Here is a 26,583-nt window from a genome sequence, read left to right as displayed (position 1 = left end):
TTTAATGTGCAAGGTTTTCTATAAATATACTAGTTAAATACAAAGCTTGAAATTAACTACAATATGTCATACTTACTAAACCTGGAGAGCTAAGCAGTTACTCAGAAGACTATATACATGAACGGCTTTCTTCAGGGGCCATGCCAGGGAGTCAGTGGCCTCTGGTCCGACCGGCAGCACCTCCCACGGAGTCAGGTGTTGATGGATCGGGCCCTTTTGTCTAAGTAGTGACTTCTTATACCTTCCATAAACAGCTTTCTGTTCATTATCATATGTGTTAATTACCTACACTGGGTTTTCACCCTTAACTACATTCCATTCTCACCATGATAATTGGGGTTGTCAAAACAACATTTGGTGATAGAAGGGGCAGTGTAAAAATATGCCCCTTGGCAATGAAAAAATGTATCCCCAGACATTCAAGGATAACTTGTTGTTCCAATCACCGTTATCTATGCAAGCATACATGTTGCTGTATTTTGTTTTGTTATGTACTGCAGTATGCAGAAACTGAGACGGCTACAAGGTTACTCAGTAGTCCTATTCATCTCTGCCAACTGGAAGATGTCATGCTACAGGGGTGAGAATAGCCAAGCAACTGAAGCAACTGAAGCTATGCTAGGCCCGTAGGACGGTGGTCAAGAAACTCAAATTGTACTGGGCCTCCAACATGTCCCACCCATGATGAAGTTTTTTCTAAACTGGCTTTCAGTCTTATAAAATAATAGTAACATTAAAAAGAAACCAAAATATCAAAGTATTAAAATACCTGTCCTGGTTTTGCATTTTCACAGACAGATGTCTCATATGGCACTGAAATTTCTGGAGGAAATTCGTTGACATCTAAGACATTTATTATAACATTGATGTTGCTGGTTAATAATGGATTACCTATAACAAATTTTAGACAAGAAAGAAAAATTAGGAAATACTATTTTTGTATGGCTTTTCAACAGTGCTCATTATCTGGCATGAAATGCACCGGGCTCAGATACTCAGAATTTACACTGGTGCAAATCTTTGATTCCAGTGGACTTAGTCTGATTCTCAGCAGTGCAGGACCAGAATCAGACTCAAAGGCTTTATCATTTTGAACCAGATCCTGATCACTTTACTTACTCCATGAACAGGAAGATACTACTCAATGTAAGGTAACTATTCAGTACAAGTAAGGGTATCCGAAATTGGCCCTTCAGGTGGAAATTGTAGGTGCATACTATTCTCAGATCACTCTAAAAGAATTCTGTTGTTAAACACGTCCCATGATTGCAAACAACATTGATTTGTTCTAATTATGAAAAATTTAAAAAAAATAAAAATTTAGTACTTACACACTGCTATACATCTTCAAGATGCTGTATAAATGTTAATTATTTAAGAAATTAAATAGTATATACACATTGTACGGATGGGGAGAATGAGACCAAAGGTTCAATGACTTGCCACAGAGTGAGCTCTGACAGAATCAGCATTGGAACTCAGGTGTCTCTAGATCATAAACTAGTGGTTAGTCCACTAAACTATGCTGCAACAATTATCCATTTACTGTCCAGGTAACACATGCATTTTGCGTACAAAAAAAATAATATTTAAAAAGGGTATGCCTTATGTTAATAGGCAAGGACCTTCCAACTCTGCCAAATTGATGTGTCATACAGATATTACCACTATGTAGTTTATAGAATTATGTGCAAATTCAATGCTGGTGTAAGCAGGAACAATTCTACTATGCAAAATTCTCTGCATTACCCAGGGGTAGCCCGTGGGACTTAAAAGTAATTGTGTTAGAAAGTCAAAGGATAATTTTGTCCCTTTGGGTTAAAAATATGGAGGCTTCTATACAGTTACAGTTAAACCATAAAAAATAAATGTGTATGTTCTATGAGTCATGTCTGACAGAGGCACAATGGCATGGGATAAGAAATAGATGAGCTCTTTTAAACCTCCACCCATTTTCAGAACCAAATTTACACAGAAGTGCTGAATTGTTTGGATTACTTGCTTCTTTTATATTTTTTGCACAAAACCCTGCAATCCTGGCATCTGTGGTCAGCACAGTTAACAGGTGGATAGAGAATATAGTAATTTGCTGCATGTGGATAGGCCAGCAATTTACAATTCCCCATTGGCAGACCAGCATAGAACCAAGGTGGAAATTATACCTCTGAGAGGCACAATTTCTTTCCTGTCCTGTGGCACAGCTGTATGCAAACTCTTACAAAAGCCACAATCTAGACTTGAATGATTTCCAAATCAAATTCATTCAGTTACAAGTAAAAAGTTGTTGTTATAATATATAAGTAAAGTACCACTGCCAGTCCTGCAGTCTCAATTTAGGATCTAAAAAACAGTCGAAATTAAAATAAGGTATGCTATTTCTTCTTGTGAATCAACACTAGCACAAAATATGTTGTGGGTCAAATTCTGTCCCTGTGCAACCCCATTTTCTTGAAATTCATCCTCAGCTACACTTGTTCAACTTCACTGGAGCCAAATGGGTATAACCAAGGACAGAATTTGGCCCTGCAGTTGGGAATTAAGTGACAATTTTGTTGATAGGCAATCTTGGGTAAATTCTAGACCACTCTCTCAAGGCTGAATTGGCTCTGTGGTGCAAAAAAAATTGTAAAAATATAGCAAAAGCTTATTGTAGTCACTAAAGAAAGCAACAGTGATTCTGAATACACAGAAATCAGCTGGCTCATGTAAGAAAGTGTTCTTTTCACAGAGTCACTTTCAGAATCACTTTTTAAAATTTTAAAAATCTTGCCCCTCCAGCAGTACTCTCCAGAAGGAATATTGCACATTCATACAGGATAAGTCGGTCATTCCTTGAGTCTATTGTAAATTCATTTTAGGGGAAGCAATGAAGCTAGGTTCAGAACTTCTTCTGCAGCTAAGTTGTAGATGGAGACAACAATATGAGAGCACAGTCATCAGTGTCAGGTCCTTTATACCATTTTAAAAGTATGTTAAAATACCTTTCCAATAATGCATTAGTTATGAAGGATCTATGTTCTTCAAGTGTGTTGTAAATGGAAGCAGCTGACTACTTAAACTGTTAAAATCCTGGTAATTCCCACTAAAGTAGCAGTCTCTCGCTATATCATATCTATTTGAATTTTCTTTTGTAAGTGTTTCATATGAAAGATTATTTCCATTTTGTTTTCAGATTCTGTAGTACAGTGTAGAAATTAATGGGGGCAATTTTTTTTAAAAAGCTAAGAGGGATTTGACCATGTGACTACCCTAACAATCCATGGGAGTGATGGGGTTTGTTTTTTTATTAATTCCTGATCATCACTTTGAAAACATACCCTTTTTTGTCTGCTATTGATAATCATGAAAGATAATATATGGGGCCCAGATTCCTCTATCCTTACTCATGTTGGCTACTGCCTTAGTATAGCCCTGTCTGAGCTAGCTATAAGCATAAGAATAGTAGAGGTGCTACCAGACTTTGTTGCTATAAATAATACTAATAATAAACAAAATTTTGTCTTGCTCTGATCTTTAAATCTATTTCCATGGGTGATATTTATAAGAGGCTGGGGGAGGCTAATTTTGTTGTGCTGTGGTGGCTTGAAATGGAGAACATATGAGATTATTTAACCAAAATTGCAAAAGGCAGTGGGAAAAAAAAATAAGTGAACATCTTTTGCTCACAACTAGGATAAAAATTCAAAAGGAATTTAAAACCTCATGCTCCAGGATGTAAGACAATCACCAATTGATGAGGTTAAGGAAGAAACTTTCTTGGTGGGCAGGTTAATCTATAATTGTTCTTTATGGAGTATTTTGCACCTTCCTCTGAAGGTGGCAATTGCAGCTGGCAATAGCTACCTGCAGAGACAGGACAGTGGGCTAAATGGACCATTAATCTGATCAAGCGTAGCCATTCCAAGGTTCCTACATTAGTATTGAGTAACTGCCATAATATTCAGTTTTAAAGCAGAAACACTTCTAAATAATTAAATTAGCTTTTGCTGTCCTTTTCCAATGTTCCCCTTACTCCTGCTCCCAGACAGATACAGTGAATACGACAGGAAAAGTATTTAAAACATTTCCATGGCAGGAAAATTCAGAAAGTTGCCCCCCTCCCACTATTTAGCATTTCTGAAATCCCAGCATTTCTCTCTGTTACCTCTGAGTCAGACAGACCTATATGAAGCTTTGACAGGTAATATTTCTTACATTCTCCAAGGTATTGCCAATTACAGGTGTACTGTATGTATAACATTTATTTTTAATGTCATGAATAACATTTGATGCACAAATATTAAGGTATATGCAGCTATGAATCTCAAATGTATGAGAGGTATAGATTTACTAGGTTAGTTAATAGTTAGAATTGGGAATTTCATAATGTGGGCTACATGCAACAACTCTAACATAAACACTATATTACTATTACTCTATTTCCCTTTATATGCCATGTTGGTACACAGATAAGTGAGCTTGGTTTTTTTGACTTGGCTTTTTAATTACTCTGGAGTCCTGTAGAATAATAAATGGATTCACAATGAATTCATTAGAACTACTGCCATATTGCAGGACAAGTTCACAAATTAAAAATGCTCATTACCTACCAATAAATCTAAATAGTTAAGCTTTGCTGAAGCACAGCCCTTTATGAGACCTCCATGCTGCAACATCATATCTGCATGCCTTTCAACTCCTCTGAAATCAGATTACAATTCTGCTTCCCTACTTATTCTAAGTCACTCAAAAAAAGTGTGTGTGTGTGTGTGTGTGTGTGTATGTATGTATGTATAATATACTTCCCCCATACAAAGGTAAGGCCAAAAGTCACGGTTCAGGAATGAACTCACAGGAATGAGATGATTACTTCAGTTTACTTTATTTTATTTCCTGTTGAATTTTCACTCTCTAGTTCAGTTTGGGATAACTACAAGTGAGATTTTTTTTTTCAGAGGGAGAAAGTTTTAATAATATATATATATATATATATATATATATATATATATATATATATATATATATATATATATCTCTCTACATACTACCTTCTACATTATTACAGTGTATTATTTATTGAGTACTCATTGCTGAACAATACACAAGGGAAAATATGGTCCCTGTCTCAGGAACTTTCATTCCAAAACTGATAAACAATACAGTACCGATGTAAAGTGCACCATGGGTCCCAATCCACAGTATATTGAAATCAACTGAAAGACTTCTGTGGATCATCGAACAACAGATTTTTCAAAAGATGGCTCAAACCTAGGAGAATTAAATCTGATAAAGAAAGAGGTGTGCTATGCAGAAGAATGTGAATGAAGAGAGAGATGGTTCCTGGATGCCCTATGAGAAGGAGGGAGTTCCCAACATAAAGGACAGACTAAAAGAAGGCACAGAGATGAACATGGGAGAAGTCAACAAAAGGAGTGATTAGGCAGAGGTGCTTTGGCATATTGAGAGGAGAGATGGATCAGGCAAGTGGATTCATGTAGAGCCTTCCAAGCTTAACTCCATTCTAATGTAGTTTTTGTCTGAGAATTAAAATAACCATTATGCTCTTCCCCACATGGAGAAGAAAGGTATGTCTTCTACTCAACTGTCCTCAACTTGATCTTATTAAGTAAACAACAAAACAAAGAACAAAAGTAAGATCTCCATGTGAGAGCAGAATCTGTCACTCTCCCCTGTAGTGCCTGAAGACAAAATGGCACCTCCCTCTGCAGCACAGAGGGACCTTTCTCCATTTAAAAGTACAGTACACAAGACACAAACAACAGTAGTTACACCACAATTATCAATTGTTTAGTCACAGAATGATAATATTCAGTAGTCCCAGTAAATGTATATTCTAATATCATCCCCTAATCCCAACCTCTTTCTAATGGCAAAACTTCCATTGACTTCAGTGGGAATTGTGCATGCATAAGGAGTAGAGGATCAAACCTAACTATATGGGAGTATTTAAATATGATACTTAGCCTTACATCAAGCCTTGCCAAACTGATACATGTTCTACATCCTTAAATTATTTCGTACTAATAGACATTTTAGAAGAGGCTCATTTCCAAGCACTGTATTCTGAGAGTTACTTTAGGACCTTAATTTGATTCATGCCATACTTACTAAGTTTACTTGCAATTATAGAGAAATTGTATTGTGCAGTGCTTTCTCTGTCCAGTAACTCATTAGTTGCAATGGTTCCTTCAGATCCATCTATTGTAAAGTAGTTGTCCACATCACTCTTCCAATCTATGAAGTACCTGCATATGAAAACAGTAGATGCAAATGTGCAATGATTATACATTTATCATACTGGCAACCAGGCTTTCTTGACTTGTTTTATTTTTTCCCCCTCTCTCTCTGTAAACAATTTCTTTATTGCAAAGTCAAGGGGAAATGAGAAATAAGAAAGATTTAGTACTACTAATGTTCAGATTTTAAGCCCTTGATACCTACAAAACTCAGCACATGCTACCCAGCTTCAGTGACCACTGATCATTACTACTAATCACTGCTGAAAGTACCAGAGAAACTTTTTGGGGAAAAGGAAGAAAAAGAGATCCGAAAGAGTACCTAAGAGCTGGATTCTCTTGTCAGATCTGGGCCTTTTGCACCATTCTGGAAGCATAAAAATGCCAGAAACTGGCAGCAATTGGCCTGCAGAGAATTCCACTGTTGGATATGAACTCCTTCAAGGCCTGAGTGTACTGACTCTAGACGTGGTTTCCATCATTCTCCCTCATTCCTGGCTTAGGTGGTGTATCAGAGGTGGGAGGGGTCATGCTGGAGGGAGACGGGGGGGGGGGGGGGAGTGAAGTGAGTGTGGTGCAGCTCCACTACACAACATCTTCCTCTAGTGTAGGGCCCATCAAAGACCCGGTATCAATAGGTGAAATTAAAGTGGCCCATAAGCAGCCCTGATAAATCAGGGAGCTGTAACTGTCTCCCTGACACTCTTTTGGAGACCCTCTGTGCCAAGCAAAGCTCTGGCATAGCAAAGCATTAATCTGAGTGTATTTTTGTGCTAGGAAGGACTTAAAAGAAGAAGGAGATATGTGTGTGAACATAGCAGTTTACAGACAATCTGATAATTTGTTTCAAAACCTTTCCCCTTGAATGCTAATTAATTCAAAATCTACTTTCTCATCTGATGCTACTGTTTGCAATCATAACAGAATAATGATTTTTTCCAAGTCAGTGCATTGAACTACTAATTATCATTATCTGGTAACAACATCTGCCCACCGTGCTGCCAGTGTTTGAATATTAGGCAGAGTGGAATGGACACAGTCACTTGCAAAAAGTGGGCAATAAAGATAAAACTGATAGTCGCTGTAGGTGAATTTAAGAGAATGTAAATGTCAGAGGACTGTAGGCTTCACACATCTTGTGATTTATGCTCCCCCCCATTCACTTGTGAAGTAGTGAGAGTAAAAGTAAAGTAGTATCCCATTTTCTATCACTCTCACTCGTTATATGTGTGATTTACGAGAAGAAAATATATGTACTGTAATGGCAAAAAGTAGAATATCAGACTTTTCCTCACTGTTGAATTAAGTAATGAGTAAAAGGGATGGTGGACTTATCCCAGAGTAAACCAACTCAAACTGGAGCTCGAGAACTTTAATTGGAGAAGAATTAACTTTAAATCCACGACTGAGGTGTAATATTCCTTGGGGACATTTCCTTTCATTAAAATTGTACGTGCCCTACAAGAAAATCCCATATGAGGGTGAAATATATTATTGACTAGCAGCCAGCTTTGCCAGTCCACACCTTAATTTTAAAAGCCTTGTATATGATTAGTTGAAGATAGGATGCATAATTGTATACAGCTGGGCTGCAATGATTTGATGTAGGTGACCAACATTAGCCAACCATGACTGAAAATGTTGGTGTCAGTGTTCAAAGTCCGGTTGTTACATCAAAATTATCAGAAAAAATATTGTCAGTAGACTGATATAGGTAACGTGCTGTTTGCAATGTTTTTGTAGTTGTCCCAGAATATGAGAGATGCAAGGTGGGAGAGGTAATATTCTCTTCTTCACAGGTAAAATATGGAAACATGCTTTCAGAAGTTTCTTATTTAATAAAGTATGACTGCTAAATGTTTTAATTTGAGATCAATGCTGAAATGTACTGAAGAAGATCATGAGAAGGCAGCTTCATTTATCTTCCCCTCTTTGGTGCCTATGTCAGCTATTTTCAGTTAAAGTACCTGCCATGTGCTTGGCATTACATGAATCAGAGAAATGACTCAGGATCTGACTCAAAGCCCTTTGAAGTCAGTGGGCATTTTTCTATTGGCTTCAGTGTGGTATGGATTGGGCCCCTGAATCCTGCTCCCAGGAGGCTACAGTTTAAGGTACCAATCCTGCAAACACTTATACATGTGATTAATTTTAAGCAAGTGAATTGTTCCACTGAAGTCAATAGGATTACTCTTGTGTTTATAGTTAAGCACAGGCATAAATGTTTGCAGGCCTTGGGACTTCAGCCTGCAAATCCTTATGCATGTCATTAACTTTATGAACGAGAGTCCAAAGAGACTAATTTAGGCTTGGATCCTGTAAACATTTATGCGCATGAATAAACGTTTTCTTTCTCTCACAGTAGGCCTAACACTGCTACTTCTGAAATCAATGACAAAACTCCTACTGACTTCACTGGGACTGAGATCAGACCTGGTATGAGAACAATTTACCAGGGGTGGCATACTTATTAAAACATCTGAAAAATGGGTGGAATCACCATCATCAAATTCAATGAACAACTGTGTCCAGTGGTTCTAGCATTTAATTAATAACTTTCTCTATTGCAGTTACTTTACTACTTTACTAATAGCATATTGAACCATACTTCTAAGGAAGAAAAATATTCCAATACCTTTTTAGATTTAATTCAGCCTAGTCCTACATCATCCATTTCATTGATCAGTCCCAGTGTTGTTTTCTGCATTTCATTTTTTTTTAACTGTGGCTTAAACGGACCCAGATGTTAAAATAATTCTTAATCTAGTTTTTGTGTGTACAACTGAAGCATCTGACTGCCAAGCTCAATTTGGAATTTGTTTTATTACTCAGACTTATGTGTGCAAAACCTAAGCAACTAATCAAGGCATTTTGTACATAAGTGAATTCCTGATATGATGAAGTAATAATGAAGTATAATTTTTATTAAACTTAGTCTTGCTTTCAAAGCTAAGGTAAGATGCAATTTTTCTACATCAGCATCTTTCTTAATCCCTTCTCACCTATGGCAATACTGCAAGCTTATTTTACACCTTAGCCATGTTGGAAGGAACCAATATCCTGCTCTTTCATTTTCCTGTGGAACTTTAAGTTGTGGCTCATCTTTGAAGTTGTGGCAGAGTTTTGTGACTGGCTGTCCTATTATTTTGCTGTTGTTGAGGGGATTGTGTTTCTGGTCTGCCAGTCTTGTTAGTTTCTGTGGCCTTCCACCACCTAGAACTGAGTCTCATGTCTTGGCTTCCACTAGAAACCTTTGGATGTTTCAGAGCAGTGCTTGGAGCCTTGGTAGTGTTCTCTGACTGCTGCTTTTCTTAAAATCTGTCTTCAACTAGAAAAAAACCCAAATATTTTGCCACTTAGGAGGAAAAACCTGTTGAAATATCTGTTGATGAGGAACAGGAAAGAGAATACTTCAAATATTTGAACATATACAAATTAGCCAGTCTAGGTAATGAATTGTAAATTACTAGGTGAATGAACAAAAAAACTCACTGTGAAACCCTGATAACTTTTTTTTTGAAAAATCAACTGGTAAAGGAATCTGAAGACTAAAGAATAACCAATATAATACTGATTTTTGAAGTAGGGAAGAAATGTGATCTTGGCAATTATGCTCCTATAACTGAATCCTAACTTCTATATCTTGAAAAAAACAATAGATAGTGATTTTTTTCTTTAATATTTGTTCAAAGACCTGGGGGTTTTTTTAGGGGTGTGGAGCATCTACTGCTACAGTAGAAATCAGCACCTCTGAAAATTAGGCATTGAATTATCATGGATTCTTGTCAGAAAACTTGATGATTGTTGGTGGAGATGTGAGGGAGAAAGGGGCAAGGGTTAGATAGATGTGGACTACAGGAACACAGTCGATTTTTTTTTTAATATAGCATGTGATAACATATCTCTCAAACTCTTGAAAAATTAACTTAAATTTGCTTGGAGAAACACATATCCCCTGTTCTGGCTCCCACTGGCCTCACTGAAAAGTGTGTGTGGGGGGGGGGGGGACGGGGGGGGACTGCAAAGGAGAAATTATAAATGACAACATAGCAAAATGTGAGGAGAGAATATTAGTGAAGTGTCTCTGGTCACATTGTTGGGAGTGGTCTTACTCAAAGGTTACATTTATGATCTGGATAAACAGCAAACCTAATGAAATTCAGAGATTATACTGAATTAGGATGTGTAATAAACACCAAGAAGGGATGAATGTTATTTAGAATGATATAGATGGATATAACAAACATATGGAATGAAATTCAGAGAGAAATGTAGGTTTACTAACAAAATGGCAATGATATATAGTAAGTTGCAGAGTCATTTCCTGAGAAAAATGACAAAAGTTCTATCCGTAAGCATTTTTTTAAAACTATTTTGGACAAAATCATAATGAATGTACTGTACAGAAGAATCCTGCATTGGCAAGATGTACTGGATGATATAATAGGTCTTACTGTCTAACCTCTGTTTGTAAGCAAATTGGCATTTCACATTAAGAATTTAATCACAGACAAAATTTTCATTAAATTGAAATTGAAGTTGAGTATATACTGATAAATTAAGGAATTAAAAAACTTAGAAAAATGTTGCAGTTATTTTTAAAAAAAAATTAAAAAACAGAAGAAGAAATTGAAGACATTTTGTCCTAAAGTATTCAAGTATTTTAAAGTAATGAAGTTTAAATGTGGAAAAAACCTTAACTCTGTCCTCTTAGGAACCACAGCCTCCTATCTTTGTTTCTTTCATATCTACTTTATAGGATGAGTTATTCTAGGATTATAACATTTTTTTAAAGACATAAAGAGCATAAATTTGGGGGAAAATAGTTTGTGCCTAGAGCATCAGAAATTTGCACCACAGAGCATGGCTTCACATGTACATGTGTTATGCACTGAGATGCTTTGTCATCATATTAACCTTTGTCCTCCTTGTGTAAATTATATAATTTCTTAATGTGGGCCTAATTGATTTATATAGGTAGATAAATTAGGGTCTGTGTCTAATAACTCCTGAATAATTGCCAACACAATTATCTAATTCTAAGCAAGAGTGAGGAGTGATTGCCTTCAATTTCCTATTTATTCACAAGCTTGTAAAGTATGTTTTCCTCAGTGGGCTTTTTATACCTGTTAAAGGCAACTGGAACAAGTACAATCAAAGTTGATTAGAAGTAAGGCACTTTGGTTTTTGTGCTCAGTGATTCAGTTAAACTTCTTATTATGGCTACACGGGGTCGCCACAATGTGTCCTATTTTTGTCAGGGCCTTAATATTTGGGGCAGTGTTAAGATTATTTGGCAGTGCTAAGATTGTATTTTTCCATACTTACAAAGACTTTAAATCTGCTTTTGTGTTTTAAGGTCTTGCAGGAGGATGGATTCTAACAGACCATTTCTTTTTCTAATATGATCCTATGAAATAGTTATATCAAAAATGAAATATGTTGTTTTCATAAGCACAGAAGACAAGAAGACAAAAAGCCTTCACTCATCTGGACCACATACAATTCATGTTGTTTTGAATGATTTTTCAGTTCCTCAGTACTCTGCATTATCCAATGCCCATAGCACTTCCAATATGCATGGAGCTAACTATCCTGTATCAGGTATCTTTCAATAAAATCAAGTAAGACTACGCTTTTCTTGGATAAATCATATTTATTTTGAAGTTAGGTGAAGGTTAACATATTTTAACCTATTGAAAACCTAATCTATTTTAATAGATCAGCTTGCTATAGGGTAAATCACACCTCTGCTTTCTGCCAGTTCTAACATTAAAATGCTTCAATTATGGAAAAATCCCTACTTAAATGATAAAAATCCTGTCAATATCAACAGAAACCAAGTTAGTACCTTTAACTACTATGAAGCAGGAAATGTGGTCTGATATAGTTATGCATAATGGGTTAATTTAAGAAAGAAAAAAAACCTAATACTGTCTCTCATAATATCCAGCCAACATTGAATGTTCTCTTTGTTATCTTTTATTTATTCTTAGCCAAGAAACAGGAAGGACTGGTAATAGAGCTCAAAAGCAGGCTAATATATCCCCACAAGCTTTTTTTCCTCTTTAAATAATTTAGTAAGGCTAGCTCATCTTCTGTTAATGGGGGCATGAACTCCCCATACCTTTGCTGAAGATTTTCAAAGTCTTGTTAGTGCATTAAAGGTCAAACCAAATAAAATCCTAATGGAGCTGCTGTCAGCTCTTGTCTTATCCTCCATGTAGCCCTACGAATACCAGCTTGATCCCAAAAGAAGCCAATCTATGCAAATACATCCCAAGCAATTTATAACATCAAGGCTTAAATACTTGCAGGGAGAAACTAGCCATAGCAAAATATAAACAAAATGGCAAAAATGTCAAAGATAACAAACAGAGACTTCTTAGGCAGGGTGGCTTACTAACTTCACTATTTTTTACTTAGCATCCGGTATTTTCCCCATATGCTCCTGTAAGTATCTCTACTAGCACACACATTATTCACCAATGGCAAAGCCAGTAGTGGGTTGGGTAGGTCACACCTAACAAATGACAAAAGACTTTCATTTTGCACCTCACTGGATAGGCATTATAAATGCGACATATATTTCCCATAAAATCCATTTTACAGACATTGTAAAGTGTTTGTAAAATGTTCAGTGGAACTACTTTTTTGTTGTTGTTGGGTACCCTGCCACCGGTAAAGTCAAGTGTCTTTGTTACTGTGAGATTTTCAGAAACATGGGCTGAACTCTTCTATTATGGAAGTCAACTCTCATTGATGTCATAGTCACAACTGAGCGCTTATAAAAATTCCACCTATAAATAAAATTGTATAAACCTCTGAGGGAGAGAAACACTAATATACCTAATCCTCCTATATAAACGACCCACAATGGCTTTTCTATATTTAAAAAGGGGTTGAGTTTCAAGTGTGATAAAGCCTTGATGTTTGGTGAGAGCTCAGACCCAAAACTTTTCATTGGTGCTAGACAGAGTTTTGCACATTGTGGGCATTGGACAGATGTGACTTTTGGGAGGGTGGAGGAAGAATTCTACATTTGGAGAGGATAAAAATAAGAAAACATTTATCTTCACCTTATCACATGGCTAGCCCCCTCACATGTGAATTATATATAAAACATATGAACAAATTCAACACTTCCACTGACTAGAATTCTTTGCACAGTATAATACATGATTTGCAGTCTTGATCACAGTGTGCTACAATCTCACTCCATTTCTAAATAAAGATTAATGTTTTTCAGCAGCCGGCAGGCCACCTGATGTGACTAAGGTAATATCAATACAAACAAATAACACTTTGCTCTTAGCTTCTGATGAGAATAGTGAAAGTTTATTTGGCATGATGCAGAACTAATTTACATGAAGGCAATGGCTGCAGGAACACTCACAGATTCTGATGACTACATCAGAATTGACTGAGAGAAGCTGCTAAACTTTTCATCTGCTCTATACATTTTACATACAAATTTTAGAAAAACCCACTAGACAAAATGGGAAATAAAATCTGCTGCATTTCAATTATCAACACTTCCAAACTGCCAATTGTTCCCGTCTACAAATTTCATCGTTTCCTTGCCCTCCCCATCTAAAGTGCTGTTCATATGCTTATCAGACTCTTCAGTCAGCTCTGTTATCTGCTTTGCAGTTCTCATGATGAGCTGCATATCCTAGCAAAAACTGTTGTCATTTGGAAAACACATTGTTTTTAGTTTTACTGGTACATTGAACAGACAGTGCTGCAAGACCGAGAGAGAAGGAAAAGGCATATCTTGTACTTAAAGCTTAGATGGTTGGGGTAAAATTTACAACTCCAGGAATCTTGCATTTAACCCTTTCAGTACAAGTTCACAATACACAATATCCATCCAGGAATGGTACAGTTGTGGTGCACCTACAGGACAAAAATTAGGTTAAGGACAAAGCCTCTCACCCATATTCTCCTTGATGCTGTGATGAATCATGAAATGCTGCTTTAGATACTGCTCAGGTTTGGGGCAGACCTGAATGATGAAGGCCATTTTGCGTGTGTGCTCTCTCTCTTTAATCTGACCATAATGAGGGAAGGATAGAGCCATCTGAGTCTACTATTCCAGCATTAGTGGGAGATCAGTTTGCTACAGGATCATTTATTTCCACTGCCTGCATATGGGATATCAGACTATGTGCAGGTCTTCCTGCTCTGCCAGCTTTCCATGGGGGATGGCTATGATGGGATGGACATTAAAGAGCATCCTAGAATCTCTGGTGACGGGAGAAGCATTGGAGGATGGTTTAGGGATGTATGAGTTTAAAAGAAAAAAATAGGACAATATACAGTATGGCCAGGGAGGGAGTTGGTTGTGGCTCCCTCATTCTCAGCTGCGTGTTGCCACACAACTTCAATTTGCACCCTGGCATAATGTCCATCAGGGACTTAACACCAACCAAGAATCATCAGAGTCTCACTATATCACACCCCCTTCTGTCTCCCTTCTTCTCCTGACATGCCCAGCCCCCTCTCCTTACACCAGGAAACAAATTTCCAGTGCAGGAAATGGTGGGGCTAGCATATGTGACAGCAGAGCTGGTGGAGGAGAGCCCAGAGCTTCATACTGGTAATATTTCCCTCACACATCAGGAATTCTCCAGAGGCAATCTTTGGCAGCTTTAAGTTCACTTTGCAGTGCATAAATATTTGGCTTTCAGCATCCTGTCTTTGTCTTAGAGATGCATTAACTCAGTACTTAATTTCACAGTGTAAATCAAAACCGTAATGAAGCTGAGCAGAGAGAAAGGGGATCACGCTGAAGACCTGTGGTGCCAAAATGATACTAGTGGGTTTGTTGCCACACAGTGGGATGATTCTGTCACCTACTTTGGCCTCTATGGGGGGTGCGGGGTGTGGAGCTGGGCTCACAAACCCTGCAGCAAGGGGTTTGGCAGGGTTGGGGATTTTGAAGGGGCATGACAATAATGCTAAGCACTGGGTGGGATCCTGTGCTGCTGTGCAGCCCATTGTCATCCCTGAAGAGGTGGCCATAAATTAGAACAGCCCCAAGGCCTCTCCAATTTATACTGAGGGTTGTTCAAACCCACACAGAAACCCAGGATCCAGATGGTGATCATTGTTTCCTTCCCCATTCCTGCTCCTCAACTACTTCTTGGGTTGTGACCTCTAAGGAGATGCCCTTGGGAATTAAGGCCTAAATTAGTCCATTAATACAAGATTGCAGATCCTGAATTTAACAATCACATGGATGCCTTCAGCACTCCCATTTTGTCTGCTTTTTCTTTTCTATTCACCCACATGCAAAGTGGTGCCCTCAGCTGTGTATTTGCTACTGTTCTCTGTGTTGTTCCATTTCTCGTAGAGGTCTAAGGACATCCCTGACTGAAACTGTGGTCCAAGCATATGATCACCCTCCCACCTTCCTCAAGTATATGTGACTGTCAATAAATCCTGGCCTAAAATTACATTAATGATACTGTAAGGGAACAATGGGCCAAAATATAAGGTCCTCTAGATGAAATGCAGCAACTGTTTAGACAGATACAACAGCAAACTACAATAGGAAGTTAGCTCTAACATAGCCAATTTAAATTAAAAGGGAAATTTTAATAGGATGTAACATCCCTATTCTTGTGAGAAGTGCAGTAGGCTCTTTAATTACCACAGGTCCTCAGGGATGTAGCTTTACGTGGTGGGAGCTGTTTACGTTTTGACTAAGTAAAGAGAACCATTTTAAAGACTAACCAACACTGCTTCCTGTATTGCCTGGGTTTCGTTAGAGGTTAGTCCAAGTAATGACCCATCTTAAACTTGCTTAAGTTTGGAACCATGACAAGATCACAGTTTGAGTTGATATGGCTGTAGCATATGAAATCACTGCTTTTAATCTAGAGTGTTTGAGAAATCCATTGCTCCAGAGACTTGGAATGGGGACCTTTCATCCAAAGCAGGAGTTGTACTACATGAGTAAAAGAAGAATCTAGACACTAGGATGGAAAATATGCTAAAAATGCTGCTCCAGTAAACTACAAGGGAGTGGTCAGATCACTATATGCTGCTGAGTGCTCACCTCCCTCATTCCTGCTTTCTGGCTGATCCCAATCAAAGTTAGACGACTTCTATGCCAATTCTTCTCCTCTCCCTTAGTACTAAACTTTCTGCTGAACTAATAGCACACTCTTTCTGACCAAACTGTTCATTAATGTTATCAAGACAGACCTTGTTAAATTGATGGAAGGGATGGTTTCATGAGGTTGCCTCCAGTGATATATGGCAACTGCTATTATCAGATATGTTCAATGACTGGAGGTGGAACACTAGATGGGAGAGCTCTGAGTTTCTGTAGAGAATTCTTTCCCAGGTGTCTCGCTGGTGGGTCTCACCCATGTGCTCAGGGTCTAACTGATCATCATATTTGGGGTTGGGAAGGAATCTTCCTCAGGTCAGATTGGCAGATATCCTTGGGGTCTTTCATCTTCCTCTGCAGCATGGAACACGGGTCACTTATTGATTTGAACTAGAGTAAATGGTGTAGTCTCTGTAACTTGAAGTCTTTAAATCAAAATTTGATGACGTCAGTAACTCAGCCAAAGGTTAGGGGCCTATTACTGAGTGTGTGAGGTTCTGTGGTCTGTGATGTGCAAGAGGTCAGACAAGATGATCATGATTGTTCCTTCTGGCTTCAAAGTCTGTGGGTCTCTGAGTTAGGGATCTATAGTCCACCTACTGAAGGAAGAGTACAAATACTATTTTTTTCTTCATATAAAATATCAAAAGTAGTATTTGACTTTCTAGTATTTTTATCAGCCTAGTGGATAGATCATTGGACTGGGCCTCAGGATTCCTGAGGTTTTTTTTAAACAAATTCTGCCATTGGGCACTTCACCTCTGTTTCCCTTTCTGTAAAATGGTGATATTGATATTGACTTCCTTTGCAGAGCACTTTGAGATCTACTGTGGAAAAGCACTAGGTAAAAACTAGGTATTGTTGTTAAAGTTTGTGGGTCCTCTCCTTCCTGGTTTGAGCTGTGATTTTTGAGCCATCTCTACAGCTGTGTGGTGAATGCCTCTTGCCCACACATTTTAAAACTAAGGGTCTGACCATCATACATCGATATTTAGAAATCCATCTTTTTCTCCATGTCCACCATTAAAACAAAGTCTGGCTCTGATCAAACATAACAGGGATCAGAATTTTCATGGACAACAAAGAGCCATAAAATTAAATCTTGGACTACCTGCAAACTTTAAACTGTGCTGTTGAATCCCACATAGAAGACAGGGATTGGTCCCAAGATAGCATTGATCTCAAAAAGAACAGTACTGAAGGATGTAAGTATGTGTGTGTGGGGGGGCATTGTACCCCAGTTCCAGAATTCTGGATCTGAGCACAGCACCGATGGCTTTCTTGCTTTGTATGGTTCTCTGGCTCATGAGGCAGGGCACACGAGTCAAGCAAGGAGGATCTGCAGGGCAGTGTCACAGAGGAGAATATCAAACTTATTTAAATTAGAGTCACATCTGTAGTTCGGACCAAAGGTAAAAATCCTTTATCCAGTAAAATACATCATCTCCTAGGAAATCTGACATCTTCAATGGTGCCAGTGGAAATGCGGCTTAATCTCACACAGTGCTAGAGAAACCTCTATACTTCAGATATCATTGTATGTAATTGTCATTTTCCTCCTCCCCCCATGTATTTACACTGGCATTCTTGTTCTTTACTTAACTTCATCCCTAAAATGTCACATTGGTCTCAACCTGTATAGAGTACGTGCGGATGTAAGCATGGTTTAAAAACAAAAAAAGAAGCCTGATGCTATCTTCCACCAAAAGAAATGAGCTTTTATTGACAACAACATTTTCTGATGTATAAATGACATAAATTCTCAGTGTTTATTTGAGCACAGATGCTTGTAACTGTCAAGGGTTAGAGGAATCTGAGAAGAACATATGAGAATATTTCCTTTCCGTTCTTTGAGAAGTGCTTTGGGATCTTTAATGGGCACACAGCATACAGGACTTCAGCTTAACATTTATGCCAAGCATTTCTCACTGAACTATGAAGGAAATAGAAATGGACAGAACAGCTCTCCCAAGAGTACTAAAATCTAAATTTAACACAGTTTGAAAACCAGGTGCACTAGGGCAATGTTCCAAAACAGTGTCATATAGAGTCACCCTTACAGGTGCTGACTACCTAAGGCCCCTTCTTCTCTTTGTGTTTTTTTATTTCGCTTTCACTGAATGTGTGTTCTGAGCCTCTTCGTTTCCATATTTCTGTCAACATCCATCCCCACAAAACATACTTATGTAAACTCTGATCGTCTCAGAAACCTCAACAGCCCTAATTCCATCTACTGGAGAAAAATAGCATTTTCAATTATTTCCAGCAACATAGGTGGTTGTTGGGTTTTTTTTTTCTTTTTCTTCTCCTAAATAACAAAAATCAACCTCCACTATTATTTAGCTATTATTTCCCTCCTCCATACATTTAAAACAGAGTTAATCATTTTTGCCTGATAAAGTGGATTAAGTTGCTGTGACTAGTGTTTCATCCTTTAATGTGAGCTGTTTTAGACTGCTTTGTTCCTTTGACTTATAACTTCTGCTGCATACAGTGCAGCTTTTTCTTTTATTGTAGTCTTCATTGTTTTGCAGATTGTTGTTGTAATAGGTATCATAATGGCTAACCTGCTCTAGGAAAGCATCTCAGGGAACATGAATTAATTTGTAAAGAAACCAAGCCATCTAGCACATTATATTGCCTATTACCTCAGAGAACATTTCTTGCCATGTGTGTCTAGTTACTTAGAGGGCCTATTTACTTGGAAGCAGTGTTACACTACTTAAGCTCCTTCTTTTACATATTATAAAATTGACAGACCCTTATTTACCCCATGAGGTAATCTAGATTTTAAATAGCTAAGAGACCATAATTGCTGTAGGACCTATTTGAAAGTTGTAATCACATGCAGCTCTTTGTAACTAATTTACGCTTTTGCTAACTTTTCTTTATTGACTCTTACCTTCAATTAGAGGATATAAACCTTAGGGAGTATTGAACTGTAATATGTCAGTAAGTAACAATTGCATCTATGTTCTTTCACTTGAACTATCCAATATGTGAACACAGAAAGGTTAAATAGTAAGCAATGAACATCTTACCTCCACCCCCAAAATATGGGAAATCTTTTACTGGCAATTTCCAGAATTGATCTATGACCCAAAGAAAAATGAAGCAAAAAGGAGTCTTTCTGTTGACTTAATGAGCTTTGGATCAGGCACCAAGGCTCAGATCCTCATAGGTATAAGGCATCTAAATCCAACTAAAGTCACTTTGTATGGGGCGTTATAGGGGGAGAAGAGATAAGTATGTATTTGCATCAAGATGGGTAGGCTGAAAGAAATTATCTTTGAGTCAAATTGAAGGAGCTGTACTGTCTGTACACTACCCGGTAGTCATTTTTCTCAATAGGAATTTTTCTGCTGACTTCCAATTTTCAAATCTGGGAACCTAAATCAGAGTATCTAATCCCTCATTTAGATGCTCAGCCTGTCACTTAGACATCCAAATGATGATTGGACTGGGCTAATTTGGAAATGAGCACCTTAACCTACTTTAGGCCCCAGTACTGGAATAAACTCTGCATGGTCCTGAAGGATTGTTAAATCAATTAATGTGTTTGTCGTAGTTTTGGTTTAATGTTCTAGTTAAGTCAGGAAGCTGAGAAAGGATCCAAAAAAGAGAAGATGTATGTGGAATAAGTCTTCCGGGAACCAAAGAGATGCCATGCTTCCTGTACACTCTTCATGCAGTCTCTAGTTTCCTGGGGGACACTTCCTTCTGAGGCAGAAAGAAAGAAGTCCAGGACAGTCAGTCACAGGCTGCAGCTACACAGAGTTGCAGAAAGTTTGTCACCTCATTTCTGTACGTAGGTTCTGTACATAATAAAGGGTTTATCTCGACACTGCTCTGCTCACTATAAAAATACTACAGGCTCGTGCACCCACAAGACACCCTACTGACTGAAAGAGGGGTTCCCTCCTGGCAGATCCAGTTGCAGGATCAGGGCCTAAGGCACTCAAGCATGAAAACTGGTCTCTCATTTAGGGCCAGATTGTGAGCCAGTTACTCTCACCAGACAGCAGTTACTTATTCAGAAGAATCCATTAGCATGGGGCCACTTGAATGAGAAACTGCTCAGAAACATGAGTAAGGGGCTCTCTATCTGGCCCAAAGAGAGAGCCCAATTTTCAAGATACCACTGGTTTTGATGGGACTGGTCTTGTAAGCTCATTGCTGGGGAAGGGGTTTACAACCTGGCCCATTGTTAGGAGGGAGAAATGTAACATATGTCCCCCAATCTATATGAAATTACCTCATCTTGTGGTGGAAAGGAATGCAGGATGGACAGGCACAAGAGCTACTTGTGGGCATGAAATTGTCCTCCCCGTTGCTATGTCAACTGTCTTAGAACCTGAACTACAGCAGTGTTTACATTCCAGTCCTGGGAGCCTCTTGACGAGACTGGCATCCTGCTGGATTGTGTTGTGGTTTTGGAGATGTGCTGGACAATGTTTATCAAGGACAGTTGCGAGATTAATCATTTATTTTCACATGCTCAGTGTAATCTCCATCAAGATGTGAATTCAGGAGTCTAGAGTAGAAAGGCTGTGGTCAACTAGGTTAAGTTATTTTTAACATATTAACTACATGTGGTATTCTAGGAGAATTTAAATTCATGCAATAATTAAAGTGACTTTTCTAAATCAAAGACATTAATTCTGTATACATAAAGTATATTTATCATTAGCATCAGACTTTTTTTATGTTTATCACTTCTGGAAGACTGAGGTAGTTTTAGAAAGAGTGAGACTTGTCACACTTTACATTAAGATTTCATTTTTTTCATAAAGGGTTAACAAATTATTCATATTTGTTATCAGCATGTTATAGATCTGAATACCATGTATAATAAATGCTTATGAGCACATAATCAGAAGGTGTTACAATGGATTGTTATATGCAGCCTACTTACCTGTTTGATACTAACAATCTATAAGAATTGATTAATCATTTATTACCCTTTATAAACTATTTATGAATGGAACCTTAATAAAAAGTGTGACAAAAAGACTATTGCTTGGGAAAGATGCAGCACTGATAGCCCTCCATTTATGCATATCAGTATAGTATGTCCAACAGCAGTGCCAGTTTCCCCACCCCTCTTTTCCACATTTGCTCTCTGGGTATGACACAAGTCTCCATACCTATTCAGTACCTAGAACCTCTGCTAAGGTCAAGGGTGTCAGTTAATGCCAACTGATATGGTGCTTTTGTGTTATGGACTGCTATTCTTCAGTAACTACTATATATAGATCAACTCATTCCATGTAAACCACCCTATACAGCCTCTACTTTTTTGATAATTACTTTCAGCAACAGTTCCCTGGCATTTTGACTTTGACATGAAATGGTTCATATCTTATTACCAGTCCCCTAATCCATCCAATCTCTTTGTTAGCATGAGTTTAGAGAATAAGAACATAAGAATGACCATACTGGATCAGACCAATGTTCCATCTAGCCCAGTATCCTGCCTTTTGATAGTGGCTTGTGCCAGATGCGTCAGAGGGAATGAATGGAACAGGGCAAATGTCAAGTGATCCATCTGTCATCCAGTCCCAGCTTCTGGCAGTCAGAGATTTACGGAAACACAGAGCATGGGGCTGCCTCCCTGACCATCTTGGCTGATAGCCACTGATGGGTTTATCCTCCATTAATTTATCTAATTCTCTTTTTGAACTTTTCTGAGTTTGATCTTCATGAAAAATACACAAGAAGGAAAAGGTTTCCTTACCTAACAGAACTGCTGCCAACATCTAGGTCCTGTGCAGTTACAGCACCTATAATGGTCCCAACAGGAGTATCCTCATAAACCTCCATGGTGTACATAGGCTTGCTGAAAATTGGAGGCTCATCCACATCCAACACATTGATCTTTACAGTGGCAGTATCTTTGAATGGACCCACAGAGTGGAATCGATGATCAAGATGAAGATTGGAGGCTTCTACTTTAAAGGTATATGCCTTTTTTGTTTCAAAGTCTAATTGCTGTGGTAAGAACAGAGGAAAAAAACATCATCAGATCTGGCAAAATTGCTTTGCAACACGCTCTCTGCAGACTGTGTAGTTTAACCTGGGGTGTTGATATATCAGAGATTGGCATGTTTAATTCCCATTCACTCACCGCACAAAAGAGCCCTCTTCAAACAGTTGGATTATAATATTTATTATTAATAGTATTATGGTGGCTCCCAACCAAACCCAAGTTTACCCAGGAAGATGGTGGTAGAGCTGGGTATTGAACCAGGATCTTCTGCATCCCATTCTAGTACTTTAAATTCAAGATCCATTTTTCCTCTCATCACAAGGAGCTACAGAAAGAACAATTGTGCTGGAAATGGGTCCAACCCAAAATCCTGCTGTGTGGAAATGGGTCCAAACTAGACTTTAGAGTATGGCTTGGAATCTGAACCCAGATATGAATTCTTCTTTCTATTAGGAAGCAAAGCTAAGAACACACAACAAACCTGAAGAATTTAAGAAGGAAATATATTCAAAAAACAGATTTTAATTGTGTAAATTGGGTACAGCTCTAATCTATAGTGGATTGAATACAACATGGCAGTTTGGATACAGCAAGCTGTAGTTGCTTGACAGAGACACATACTGAAATGGGAGTAGATTGATTTGAATTTATTTTAATATACAATAATCTAGTGTGGTTGGTTTTAGTAAAGTGACTAGTAATATATGTTCTGTGCATTATTACACTAATATTCTGTCACATTAGTACACTCATATCTAGTTAGAAAGGTATAAGAGCTTTACTATCAATACATTGTTTGACTGGATTGGCTCTCAGGCTTCTAGCATTTTACTGAAACAGTGTTTTCCTAATGTTTAGGTGATACTGGCATCTAGTGGCTTTTAGTTATAATAGTCAAGTTAGAAATTTTCAATTTAAAAGGATATGATATTTGAAAAGAACCACTAGGTTACAACTGAAAGATTGTGGCAAGAATAGGTTAACGTTTCTTATTTTCATTTCCACTGTCACAATGGTCACCACATAGTCTCCGAAACAGTTTTCATTTCTAGCATGGATTTAAACTCTGCCATTTTATTCCCTTGTCACAACAAGGCCATAATTGGCCAGAGGCTGGCCTGGCATAAATAAGAGTTGTTCCATTAAAGTTAAGGGAGTTATGCTGATTTACAGCAGCTGAACACTTTGCAGAATGATTTTAAATCCTTGTGAAAGGCTCTATATCTTTAACAGACAATATGGTCAAACTTTTTCAAAGCTTGGCACTTAATGTTAAGCATCTAAATCTCTATATGTCATGTAAATAGTCAAGCTTGAAAACTTTGACTACGGTGTGCTGCTAATATAATATCAAACAGGGCTGTCTTCTTTCAGAAAAAATGCCATTGGGAGTTAGTGTGAATTTCACCTGATTAAGAGCTGCAGAATTGGGCTGACCTGGATCAATTGTAAAGCATGTAAAGCATAAATATTCAGAGGTTTGACTTTAGGCCCGGCCTTAAGATTTGTGAGACCCCACATGAGCAGCATGGGTAGATAGCCTCTTATGGCGTGATTACACTGTTTCAAAACCTGTAGCCACACGGCTCAGAGCCCGGGTCTACAGACACGGGCTTGTACTATGAGCTAAAAAGAGCTGTGTAGACATTGTGGTTCAGGCACTGACGGCTACCCTCTCCATCCCCAAGCTCCAGCCTGAGCCTGAATGTCTAACAGACATTTTAGCGCTGCATGCAAGCCCGAGCCTGTAGAAAGAGAGTCTGAAACTCACTACCATTGGTTTTAATACGCAGGGTAGTCATACCCTAAGTTGCCTTCCCCTTCAGTGCCACCCCAACAACCCCATATTCCAGGTTGAATGAAATGTTTCGCCCAACCCCAAGTGAAACATTTAGTTTTGATTTTGAGCTTTTTTATGTTTTTAATTTTTTAAAAATAAGCCTGAAGGAAATTTCAAACCAAAAATTATTTTGAATCAAAAAGTCAAATCACTTTGTTTTGAAAAATTTCAAAGTGAATGTCTTGACTCAGTATTTTTTTTTTATTACTCAAATGAGTTAGCAACACCAACATAAATTTGCAAAATGGCTCAGTGATGCGGAATCTGCATTATTCACTGAACAAAAGTTTTGGACAAAAAAATTCACCTCTCTCTAGGCAGGAATAAGATTGGGGTTCAAAGTAGTTACTTGTGTTGCAGATAGCCCTGTTTGACTGGATGTCTGCTTCACCTTCTCTCTCTGGCATACTGAGTCTGTAATATGGACTGCCCAGAAAAATAAACTGTACTGAACTGATTCAAAATAATACATTGTATAGTACTAATAAATACACTAGCAATGAGTGCAACATTTCAGACAAAATACAAATGGCCCAAATGGTGACATCTTCCACTCTCTAATCATGGAAATGCTCCATTTACAAGACTGTCTGCCAAATGAACATCAGCGGGGATTCATATAGACAGAAGTATGTCAGTAGATATCAACTTACTCAAAGATTAGGGTTTTTTTTCCCCCATAAATTTCATTTTAGACAAGAAAGAGACAAGTGTAATTTGGTGTGAAAGCTCTGAAGCCTCATTAGTTGTTCCCTGTCCCCATTTCTCCCCTTCTAGATACTTACCCATCCAAAGTGCTCCCAGACACTTCATTCAACTCCAGAACAGGCACTGGAAATATTTGCTTTATAACCTTTAGCTGTACGGAAATGAGATTGCTTGCATGCTTCAATCATGCAGATGATTAGTGCAAGTCTTATCATACAACTAAAATCATGGCACCCAGTTGATATATTGGGGGACTGTCAGAAAATTAGACGGTTGAATATCTTGGAGCAGCCTAGCTCTCAGCCTAGACTTCTATAAACTTTTCATCTTTTACAAGATCTGGGAATGCAGTTCCTTGGTATTGTTTTTGGTGGATGCTTCTCATATCACAAAAGAAGCTATATAATGCCCTACCCCTAACAGTTAACTGTGATATAACTATTTCTAGCAGCCAAAAACATTTCACATCTATGCTGCCACCTGGTGGCTGACCTATGTAACTAAACCCAATTATGCATGTAAAGTTCTTAGTGCTAGTACACTAGTAACTTTGGTGTTCAAGATCTCCAAGCACAGCAGAATTTGTACTTGATGAATATTCAGTTCCTTAAAGCCCAGCTAATTTTACCTAAAAGTTTCCCCAGTCAGGGCTCCATTTCTAAGGTCATGATTAAAATGCTTTAAAACTCATGGAATAATTTAATAGGGACAAAACCAATGAGGTTGTATTAAAAAAAATCAGCAAGGGTCTGTGGAAGTTCTGCGAAAAACCTATAGAGTTGAATATAGAAGGAACTCCTTTCTACAGGTTTTTTTTTAAAGAAAACCTATTGAAAATTCTTATCTGTACTATAGACTTCTATTAAATTGAAAAGGACAGTTACAAAAAACCTGCCATAAAGCAAGTTTTTCATTTTGTTGCATTTCATAGGATTTTTTTCACAAGGGAATAATAGTTCTGCTAGCACCAATGTGGCTCTTTTTTTTCCCAACCATGTCCTGCAGAGATATTAGGGGTGCATTTTGTAATGATGTCCTAACTGTCAGTCTAATAATAGAGGAGTTTGGCTTCCTTGGCAGTCCCTGGCTTTCTTCTCTTTGTTTTGGCTATAAGCTACTGTATATAGACTCATACTAAAGCACTATCAGTGTATGCAGAGTTGTGTATAGCAATGACAATTTGCAAATACTAAAATTAAATAACACATCATGACAAACCACATTATTTAGCTTCACAGAAGGTACTTATGAACTGGTTTATTTAATGTGAATAGGAAAGCACATCAACATCTCTGGTTTGAAAGCATAGGTATTTTGAAATACTACTGCTTCCCCTACCCCATATGGAAGTGAAGGGAAACTGATAAATGACACCTTAATGTAAATGGAACAAGTAAAATGCAATAGAGATTTTTTCCCCAAAAAAAATCTAAAATGCAAAACACACTGTAAGGCTATAAGGGGCTTAACAAGTTATCATGATAAGCATGACAGATGTGTGAAAATAACTGCATGTATTCATTTTCTATTCTCACAATGAGAAAAAGAAGAGCTCACAAAAAGTGCCGGGCAGGCAGCCCCAGACCTCCAGTATTTACCCACAGAACAAGTAAAACATGACTCTGGGCAGGATGAGTTTTCCCCAAACTACAGCATCCATATTTCACTATTCTGTCATGGAGGAACC

The 26,583-nt window shown here is 38.0% G+C and overlaps 1 protein-coding gene across 1 annotated transcript in view; it reads right to left on the bottom strand.

The window, feature by feature from the left end:
• The window catches only part of CDH12 (cadherin 12), a 701,357-nt gene that overhangs the window by 16,507 nt on the left and 658,267 nt on the right, over positions 1 to 26,583 (bottom strand). The window contains exons 9-11 of the mRNA XM_067569738.1: positions 22,097 to 22,350; positions 6,109 to 6,245; positions 770 to 891 (exon numbers count right to left, since the gene is read on the bottom strand). Coding sequence (XP_067425839.1) covers positions 770 to 891; positions 6,109 to 6,245; positions 22,097 to 22,350 — 513 coding nt within the window. The remainder of the gene's footprint in view (positions 1 to 769; positions 892 to 6,108; positions 6,246 to 22,096; positions 22,351 to 26,583) is intronic.

The sequence above is a fragment of the Emydura macquarii genome, unplaced genomic scaffold, assembly GCF_026122565.2.
Source record: "Emydura macquarii macquarii isolate MOO-44397 ecotype Brisbane River unplaced genomic scaffold, CSIRO-AGI_Emac_v2 contig_320, whole genome shotgun sequence".
NCBI classification, from domain to species: Eukaryota; Metazoa; Chordata; order Testudines; family Chelidae; genus Emydura; species Emydura macquarii.
The sequence above is the reverse complement of the archived record's forward strand: the minus strand, read 5'-3'. Positions and strand labels throughout refer to the sequence as shown.